The sequence below is a fragment of the Excalfactoria chinensis genome, chromosome 1 (assembly GCF_039878825.1).
Source record: "Excalfactoria chinensis isolate bCotChi1 chromosome 1, bCotChi1.hap2, whole genome shotgun sequence".
Lineage (NCBI taxonomy): Eukaryota > Metazoa > Chordata > Aves > Galliformes > Phasianidae > Excalfactoria > Excalfactoria chinensis.
In genome coordinates this window covers 115,005,028-115,015,267 of record NC_092825.1, presented here as the reverse complement: position 1 = coordinate 115,015,267, position 10,240 = coordinate 115,005,028, and the positions used below count along the sequence as shown (strand labels likewise).

At 44.3% G+C, this 10,240-nt stretch overlaps 1 protein-coding gene across 4 annotated transcripts; it reads right to left on the bottom strand.

Annotated features, from left to right (window-relative positions):
- Positions 1 to 1,114: 1,114 nt before the first annotated feature.
- Positions 1,115 to 9,504, bottom strand: RBBP7 (RB binding protein 7, chromatin remodeling factor). 4 transcript variants are annotated; one of them, XM_072330356.1, is made up of 12 exons: positions 9,235 to 9,504; positions 8,766 to 8,910; positions 6,456 to 6,598; positions 5,814 to 5,987; positions 5,402 to 5,517; positions 4,762 to 4,922; positions 4,209 to 4,335; positions 4,050 to 4,127; positions 3,441 to 3,517; positions 2,969 to 3,026; positions 2,077 to 2,187; positions 1,115 to 1,611 (listed from the first exon to the last, which is right to left on the bottom strand). In XM_072330356.1, exons 1-12 carry the CDS (start codon positions 9,404 to 9,406, stop codon positions 1,543 to 1,545), a joined length of 1,431 nt encoding a protein of 476 aa, XP_072186457.1. In that variant the 5' UTR covers positions 9,407 to 9,504; the 3' UTR covers positions 1,115 to 1,542. The 4 variants fall into 4 exon arrangements, with proteins under 4 accessions (XP_072186457.1, XP_072186473.1, XP_072186451.1 ...); XM_072330372.1 differs by having other exon boundaries at positions 9,263 to 9,430; XM_072330350.1 differs by having other exon boundaries at positions 1,138 to 1,611; positions 4,050 to 4,335.
- Between the last annotated feature and the right edge of the window lie 736 nt (positions 9,505 to 10,240).

Here is a 10,240-nt window from a genome sequence, read left to right as displayed (position 1 = left end):
AGCAACAGGGACAGAAATGTGGTCTCTCTACTGGCTGGGTCAGGCTGCATCACACACTTTGACAGCAGCCACCTCCAGCCTCCCCCTGGTATCTCTATCAAATCAAAACTGCTCAGAGAACGTGTTTGCTTCCACTTCCTGCACACCACACGCTGGCGCAAAGCAGCCGGCAGGTCTCAAGGTAAGTGCTGAAGAATGCCATTCCTTTATGTACCAGCAGGTGGACGATAACCTGCTGCAGATAATGACCAAAAGCTGTGCCTGGGAGTGCTGGAAGGAAGTTGGGCTTATGGTGGTAGATGGAAGAGCATCTTCCTGAGGAACAAACTCCTGAACCACATTCTTTCTTTCAAGTACCGATGCAAGGGACACATTAAGCTACTACATACAGGAACATCCAGGCTACAGCACTCCCACACAGACCACCATAAGTTGTACCAAAACTCCTTCCAGTTCAAATCTCCCCCTTAAAAATGTGAATATTCACCTTAAATAGCAGCTTTTTGTAAGTGAATGGATTGCTGATTGGTGGGTTGACCTTGGCCAGTGGTTTAAGCACTCACACAGCTGCTTACTTGCTCTCCCTCACAGCGTCACAGAAGAGTGGAAAAGAAGAGAGAAAACTTGTTAAATTAGTTGCTATTTCCCAGCATCAGGCTCATGTCATGTCAGCCTCCTTCATACATTACTGTGTTTTAGCCAACTGCCTTGACCTGCCTTTAAGTAAAAATTAAACCAGCAAAAGTGCCCTGGTGGCGCAGTGGTATAAGGTGCTGCTTGCAACACCGGAGGCCCAGGGTTCAAATCCCCCCTGTGGCGCAAGTGGCAGAAATGCTGCTCTGCTACACAGAAAGGCTCAAATCCCGGGAGTTGGACTCGATGATCTCTAAGGTCCCTTCCAACTCACACGATACTGTGATACTGTGAAAAGCTGCAGGAGGGCTCAGCCCATGCAGTATCAATTCCTAGACCTCGTATCATGAAATCCTTCCAGTACTACACTTCCTTCACCAGGAAGTGCACCTTCCCTCACTTGGGGAGGTCTTTCCTAACCTTGACGACTCTGATTCTATTCTGTATACAGGCAAGAAAGCATTCACCTCTAATCAGTGGACAACGCTTAAACAAATAAATATTCTACCAAATTTTATTTATGCAAAGCTCAGCCAAAAGCGTTATGTAAAAGTGAAAAGCCCTTTTTACATATGAATAAAAGTTTCTTCTTTGCCTCCCCACTTTCACTGTGGGAAAAATGAGGACTTAATGATTTACAGGAACCCAGTGAGTTTGATGAAAAATAGAGACAGGTATTCAGGCGTTCCTGTTTTCCCTAGGAAGTAACTGCTGTACAGTATAAAATAGCTCAAAGTCCCCAGATAACCCTGGGTATCCCAGAACAATTTGACTGTACAAAACTTTTTGTGCCCAATTAACAACGTTCTTGCTTTGATGCATTGCCTTTTCTTTTAATATACATTTATACAGTAGTCAAATTCTATTACTGTGTCACATCCAGTATTGCATTGCCTCAAGGTAGAGAAGTTACGTTCCTTGACCTTCCAGTTCTGCTGCCGCTATATCTGGTTCTTCATCGTTGTAAATGTTTTCTGCCTAAAGACAAAATGTTATGTTACAGATGAGAAGCCAAACTCAGGAACATGCACAGAGTGGTTACACTTCAGCTTTTGCTCTCCCACATCCTTTTCTTTGGGTAGGACAAGTCTTAGCCACTGAATTCCTTAACATGAGCACATTGTTTTGTGGGCATATTCTAAGTTCAGCCCAAGCACACAAATCAAGTTGAAGAACAAGTATTAAAACTGCAAGGCTGACCTCTGACACCAATTTAAGGCTGGTTTAACTTTTTCCTCAATTAAAAATAGGATTTATGTTATTGTGTTTTCTTCCATCGATCAAAATCCTGTAAATATTCTCTTGTAATTTAAGATAATATGAACTAACTGGAGAGTTGCTCTCAGTCACCGAAGATGCAATCTGTCCTAGGGAGAACAAGCCATTCCAGCTTCACTTAGGTGACAAGCTTCAGAGCAACTCACAAGCTGCTTTGACACTCACCATTTGCCATATCTGCATTATGTTGTCCTCTGATACAGAACAGATGACCCAAGGCTCATTAGGATTCCAACTGAAGTCTGAAATCTTGGCAGTGTGTCCTCCATGAATAAACTGTTAAAGAACAGCAACCAAAAAATAAACCAAAACCAACCAAAGAACACAAGCTTCAGTAAGTCATTTCGTCTCTGTTAAAGACCTGAGATCAGTCTAATGAGTTTAACGTGGGAATACCTACAGAAGCAAAAGGTCGCTACTAGAGATTCACAATACAGATGTAAAGATAAAACAACCACATTCAATTAATCACGTACAGACGTGGAAGCAAGCCCTGAGACTGAAAACAGCCTGTTATCTACTAATAGCAATAACCAAGTGACATCCTTGAAACTGTGCTCCTTCGTGCAAGGTTGGGTTACAGAAGCCTGTCACGTTTCATATCCATTTTCTCATCACATGAGCACAGGTGGAGTTGATAAACTGAGAAAACAAGCTATAAGAACTTTTAGCTTATTTCCTGAAGAAAACTTAAGCTTCAGGCTGCCTGCACCAGTAAGGTTCTGAACCTACATTGGACCTCTTCTGCCTAAGAGAAGAGACACAATTAGAGGCAGTGGCTTGACATGCCTCTAGTTATAGAATACTGACAAGCACGTGGCCAAACTCTGAGTGTGGTCAAAAATGAAGACGCGTAAACCACGTCTAGTACAGCTTTGAAGAACTGCTGTCTTTAGAATTGAGCAGAAGAAGCCTATTGCAAGTTAGAACCATGGATTAAAAGTGAAGTAAGTGTGAAGGTTTAAGAACTGCTGCGCTTTTAGGAGCACGGTCATGAGGCACCATACTGCCATACAGGCTGCCATGCCAGCAGATTGTAACGAGGAGAACAGCATACCAGGAGTTCAGGAGGCCCATCTTCAGCATCCTCTGCAGACTGCTCTTCTCCAATTTTACTGTAAGAAAGTAGTTTGTACCTTTTATTAACCATTCCAAACCCTGTCAATTTTAGTTCCCAGCTCCTAGCCTTTGTTTCAAGAATTTGCTAATGCTTCCGGTTTCCCTCACTGTCAAAGAAATACAAGCCTCAGGTATAAAACATCATTTGCCATACTGCAACTGCAATAAAATCTAACTTGTGAAGCTGACTGAGGCAAAAATCAGTAATTACTAAACACAGCAACAAACTTTGTCTGCCATAAGATCTCACAGGAAAGTAACATCAGAAACGTTGTGCTGCTTCTACTATATAGCTAAACGAGCAGGTCTGAACTGAGCAAGAAAGGCTGGAGAACTGTACAAATAAGGCAAATCTGCAGCTGCTTCCTCAACATGTATGTCCACGGTAAATGAAAAGAATTATTCTTCACCTTAGATCCCACACATTAAGCCGACGATCAGTACCACTTGAAGCAAGGATTGTTTCATTATGCGGAGACCAGTGAACCTGTGAAAGAAAACGATTTGACTGGACTGCAACTACTCATTGCTAAGGCATATCTCAAATAACTTGTCATCTGACCAGCAGTTCTCAACAACTAGACGCAATAAGTTTATTAGAGCACAACAGTCACTCTATAACTCAAACTCTTGCTGTAAAGTCATACAACTTCTCAGGCTGAACAGCCAATGTTATTTCAGTGCAGCGAATTTAAGATGTGAATTTAAATGCCTGTTGCTTGGACACGATTAAAAAGGCTAAGCTCACAATATTAGATATGGACTCAAGTTCTCTTCAAGGTACGATATTTTAGAGACAACTTCTACATTTACTGAGGGTAGTTGCAGGCTCCCAGTATCTTTTTAGCAGCAAGTTGTCAAGCGTGGAAAGAAACTATGCAGTCCTACCTCTTATTAATGGAACCACAATTCAGTACTTCTTCTAACAAACTTATTTATTGTGGTTAGTCACCATACAAAACTCCGCATGTTCTTGTCCACTCATCTAGTTTCTGTTACACCTTGTGTAAGTTTCCCACCTGAAAAATTTCATCCTTGTGAGACTCAAAAGAATGAAGTTTCAATTTTAAGTTTCGAAGATCCCACAGGGCGACTGTCTGGGAGAAGAAAAAGACATTATTACTATAATGGCGCCACTTAAGAATGTGTGCAAATTTAAGGTAAACACGAGTAAGAACCTTGTCAGCCGAACCAGTTGCTAAAATGAACTCGCTGTATGGATTGAAGGACAGACAGTTGACCTCAGCTGTATGAGCATCTACAGAATGACTTGGCTTGGATGTAGTATTAGATCTCATGTCCCAGCTGTTGCAATGAAGGGTTTGGGAGAGGAGGGAGCAGGGAGGAGAAAGTAGAAGAGAACAAGCGTAAGTTTCCATGGGAGGTTGTTATTATTAACTACAGTAGACATTAAGAGACTAATATGTTACTAGAACTAGTCTGTATCAAGTTCTTAATCTCAAATCCTCCTAGGGCTTTTGTTTACTATACATAAGCAGTTTACATTGGGAACCTGATGTAAATACTAATTACAATTTACTTCCACACAATGAGAACACATCATATGACACGCAGATTTCAGAGCTTTTGCAGCATCGTTACAACTGATAGCACTAGAGAGCTGTATGAGACTATCCCAGAAATCATGTATCTCTTAACATTTCAAGTGCTTTGGACTGATCCACTGACAGCACACAGCAACGCTATCCATCAAGCGCTACTCCAACTTACATCATAAGCTTCTGATCATCAGCCACAGATCCAAAAACAGACTCGTGAAGCAGATGCCATGCCACATCTTCTACTACTGCAGAGTGCCCAGTAAAGATTGCTTTTGCATCAACAACTTTGCCTTCTTTTGGTCCAGCACTTATATCCCATAGACACACAGTCTGTAAATAAGATTCACGTTCTATTATAAGTCAACTGAGTCACTAATGAGTTTTCTGCAAATTCAAGGCCCAAAGGTTATTCTAAAGTCGTGATAGCAACTTATAAAAGCATCCCTATTCCAGTACATTGTGTTTCACTTATAAAGCTCAAAGAAATTTGTTGGCTGTTAGTTCAGTTGATCATCAACTAATTACTATGCATATACACTAATATATGGCCTCGAACCCAAGCCAGTTTAAAGGGTACTCCAATTTCTTGCAACAGTGAGAACATTCTGATCTTACTTCACCCAGAACATGACAAAGAACTGGTTGCCAATCAACAGGCAAAAGTCAATCAACATTACATTCCATAATACAACATGTTAGAGCTTCTCCACGTAGCAATATAAAGATACACTCATCCTGTTCTTCCCTAATTATCTATTATATGCCTATTTTAAAGGAGAAAAAAAAAAAAACAAAAACGTGTTTTTTACATGATCATCCGATGCACTAAGAAGATGTCCTTTCAAATTGGGGTTCCATGACAAACCATAGCCTTCTTTCTGGTGCCCTCTTAATCTAAGATCTGGATTACACTCTCCACTTGGGTCTGAAAGAGAAGAAATCCCTTTTATTTATCTTCACCTCACACAACATCCATCAGAACACCTTTAATACTTAAGAGCTTGGTTTCTGTTGCAATAATCACATTTCACACAACAGTTTCCTAGTACAGTGCTGCTTCTGTGGAGACTGGTGAATGGTTAAGCATGACCAGTGACAATCACTGAAGATCTGTGCCTCCTTTCCTATGTAGGTTCATTACCTGTGTTCCCAGTTACAACTAAATGTAAGTTTAACCCAGCAACAGAAGCACCTTACTTAGCATCAAGTAGTCTGACCCACCTGGTTTTGAAGGATGTTTAGTGTAGTCAAACACCAACACGTCAGCAGAAGGCGTTTTAGTAGCAATGATGCACGGGTTCTGTGGCATGTAACGAGCACGATTCACTTCACCTTCATGGTTTATTTTAATCTCGGTTTCAATTTTGCCAGTCACTGATCCAAACCCACCAAACTCTGCATTTGGCAGAAAAAAAGTCAGCTGATAATCCATTTAGAACAGTTGATATTAAACAGCACTTTGTGTTTCACCCCCACTCCAAGAAACCATAGTAAGCATCTTAAAATAACAATAAAGCCTACGAAAGTTAAGAATCACATGGTGCAATATTAACACTAAGTATGCTGAATCATTTATCAAACAAATGATTTCAGAGCTCTAATCCCTATCTGAGATAGGTGTGTATCAGCTCTTATCACAACTAACAGATCTGGCAGGAAATGCTAAGAGCAATTGCATATCATAACATTACTTGAAACTTGTCATCTCGGAAGAACTTGCTTCTTTTAGTTGCTACTAATGATATGGAATTAGTGTGAATTGTTAAGTACCTGCCAGCTTTTAATAAAGTTATAGTACCATTAGACAGAATGCTTACTAATGCTACAGCTAACACATAACTGAAGGATGCGTGCGTTGCCCACCTCCTTTCTCACTGTCATACTGGGAAGTATCAAACTGATCATCGTTGGGTATCTGGACTCTTGCAACAACCAGGTGGTTCTGTTCATCAGAGGTGTGTGTCCCCAAAACCAGCCAGTGTAGAGCATAGTCCTTTCCCTCTGGCCTGTTTAGAATAGTACAATTAATGCAGTAAGAGGCGTGCTCAGGTCTAGAAGTTTGATAGCTAGCAACAGACTTCTCAAGGGAGTGGGGAAGAAAAAAAGACTGGCTTTAGATATCCTTTACCACAAAAGACTTGTGCAATAGAGTGAACTAGACTCTAGTTCATACACAATCCAGTGATACAACCAGCAAGGCTAGAGCGTCAATAAAAGCCAGTAAACACTGCCACTACTTAAAGGCTGCACAATAGCTACAGAGTGATACTAACACCTACTTCAATCTTGAATCCTCCTAGTAGTTTCATGATATTGATTTTAAAAACAATCAACATTATGTTCTATACTACTAAGAAAAATTGCTGCCTTCTATTATAAGTGTTTACTATTTACATTTTTTACCACAGTATTCCAGAAGCTCGTTTTAAAACAACTCTGCACAAATGCTACCTAACTAGAATCAAATTCGTCTTCTGGCAGTTAAACACAACATTTAGTAATAAGTAAAAGGCTGAAGGGGCAGAAAAGATAGAATCTGAACAGTCAAAAATGAGCAACTTCTGCATTCTATAAAGCAAGGAAAAAAAACAACACCAAAACTACTCAGGTTATCTGAGTCCAAGCAAACAGGTGTGACTGGGGCAATCATCAACCACTTGCAGGTATTATTTACTCCACTTCCAAGGCATCATCACATGTTTTGAGGGAGAAAGACAATGTACACACAACGTACGCACACTTACTTGCATCAGGAACAGGTGTCCCATCATGCCAGGTGCCACACAAAGAGACTGTCCTTGCCTTAAATGGCTTACAGATTTTGACACTCGATAACTGGAAATACCAGGTTCTAAACTGAACATTAAGTCAATCTGCAAAATACGAGGCAAGCAGAAGTGTTCCTCACAAGGGCTCCACACCCTCAAGCCCCCACTTCATTTTCTCTGTGCCATCATTAATTACCTCACATCTCTAACACCCTTCTCAAATAGTCTAGTATACAACTGATCATCTAGCCACCAATTATAGCATTTCATATGAAAAGTGGAATTTTTGAGAGAAAAGTAACCACCCTGGGATTACTGCATGAAGACTGTATGTAATATACCTTAAAAGCTAGCTGTATTCAGCTCACAACAACACGAAGGAAGTGGTCCTTGTCCACTATCTCCATGGAGTCCTGAATGGTTATTCTGACCATTTAGAGCCTATACTGGCTGACACATGAACTGAATGCAGTCCCATCTCCACATTCCTCTAAGGAACAAACTAGTGAGCATACGCTTTCAGAGACAGGTGGAAGAATGGTAAGTTCGAAGTATCTGAAACCCAGGGTGAGCCAGGGACAAACCAGGACATTAAGTGTCAATCTTACAAGAACAACGCCTCTTTAAGTTCAATCTTGCAACAAAAGAATACAGATACAGACAAGATAGCTTCCACAGAACAGCAATATGTAGCACACGTCAAGAGAAACAGCATTCAAGAAGTTAGTGTAGCATCTTTTTCTGATGAGAATTCACTATAGAAGACAGTAAGTGCATGCATTAGAACACGCTTCAGGGCCAAGGATTTCTCTCTTCACACCTCAAGTCGGCATGGAGCATTTCTTCTCAAAACTCCTGCATACCTGAAGAGTTTGAAGTGCTGTAAGTGAAACAAACTGTCACACGCTTACAAAGGGGACTTCCAGGATTGTTTAGGCTGAGGGGAGACCTTACTGAGCTACACCTGAAAGGAGATAATGGCAAGGTGGTGGGTTGATGTCTTCTCCCAGCTAACAGCAATTGGATGAGAGGGAATGGCCTCAGGTTGCATCAGGGAGGTTCAGGTTGGGCATTAGGAAACATTTCTTCTCAGAAAGAGTGGTGAGACATTGGCACAGGCTGCCCAGGGAGGTTGTAGAGTCACTGTCCTTGGAGGCGCTCAAGAACAGTGTGAGGGACATGGTGAGTGGGCACGGTGAGATGGGTGGTTGGACTAGGTTATCCTACTGGACTATTCCAACCTTAATGATTCTAATGCAAGTCACAGCAGCCCTGGGTGCTTTGAGTGACTTTGCAGAGGTTGCTAACTGAAATGGATGGAGCAGAACGAATGAGCCATCACAACATACAGCTAGGCACAGGAGCTGTTGAGCCCTCTGCCCGCTGCTGCCTTCCATTCCCTCACCTGCTCACATCGGGCAGCCACTGTACGGTCAGGCTGGGCCACTCCAGTGCGTGTGTCATCACCAGGTCGTACAAGAAGGGGGTATTCTTCTTCCAGATCTTGTACTCCTCACTGATGATGCGCTCCTCCATCGTGTCCTCCAGCACTGGGGGGGAGAGTCAGGGCCAGGGCTCAGAGGAGGGAAGGAGGGAAGGAGGGAAGGAGGGAAGGAGGGAAGGAGGGAAGGAGGGAAGGAGGGAAGGAGGGAAGGAGGGAAGGAGGGAAGGAGGGAAGGAGGGAAGGAGGGAAGGAGGGAAGGAGGGAAGGAGGGAAGGAGGGAAGGAGGGAAGGAGGGAAGGAGGGAAGGAGGGAAGGAGGGAAGGAGGGAAGGAGGGAAGGAGGGAAGGAGGGAAGGAGGGAAGGAGGGAAGGAGGGAAGGAGGGAAGGAGGTCCCGCTGCCCTGCTCTCCATACAGGTATCGCGGCCCTACCGAGAAGGGACAGGACGAGGTCTCCTACCTTCCTTACTCGCCATTTCGGACACACAGACGACACGAAGAGACAGCAACAAACGAGGACAGCAGGTGACGGCACCCAGATCCGGTACAACTCGCCCCCCTCCGAGCACCAGCTCACCGAGTTCCAACTCGCGCCGCGGCGCATGCGCCACCTTCACCCGAGGCGGCAGCCAATGGCGCGACGCGGGGGGAGGGAAGGAGGGTGTCCCCGCCTTGCGGGGCGGGCGGAATGGGGGGCAGAGAGGGGGCTGTTGAGAGCGCCGGGGCTGCAGGGCGCTGGGAATCGGACCCCGAGGGGGTGGGTGTATCCGTGCCGCTGTAAGGGGAGGGCCCGGCGGCTCTGCGTGGATGAAGGAGGCGGGTGCGCTCGGGGAGCTGCGAGCGGTGCGGGCGCGATCTACGCCGCGTGGTGGGGCTTTAAGTAAAGGCAATTGAGCGGCGGTGCGAGCGGGAGGGTTTGGTGCTGTGTAACCGCAGCGTGAGGGCGGCTCGTGGGGAGTGTCTGCGGGCGCCGGCTTTTGAGTAACGACCTGAAGAGAGCAACCGGCCATGTCCCCCAGCGCGAGGATGGAAGGGGAAGCAGATGGGGACGAGAGGCAGTGGGCACGCATCGGAACACGAGAAGTTCCGTACGAACATGAGGAAAAAAGAACAGATTGAGGATGACAGAACACAGGCTGCCCAGAGAGGCGGTGGGGTCTCCTCTCTGGAGATATTTGAAACCCGCCTAGATGCTTTCCTGTGCAACCTACTGTAGGGAACCTGCTTTAGCAGGGAGTTGGCCTCAGTGATCTCCAGAGGTCCCTTCCAACCCCTATGGCTCTGTGATTGTGTGAAGCCTGTGCTGCTGAGCCCCAGGAAGGGCTGCAATCAGCTCTGTGGTGGAGCTGGCTGTGCTCAGCTAGAGATAGCAGCACTCGGCCAAAAAGAGCCAGCGTTTTTAATTTCTCTCACTGCAAAGACACTCGGTTGGCTGAGC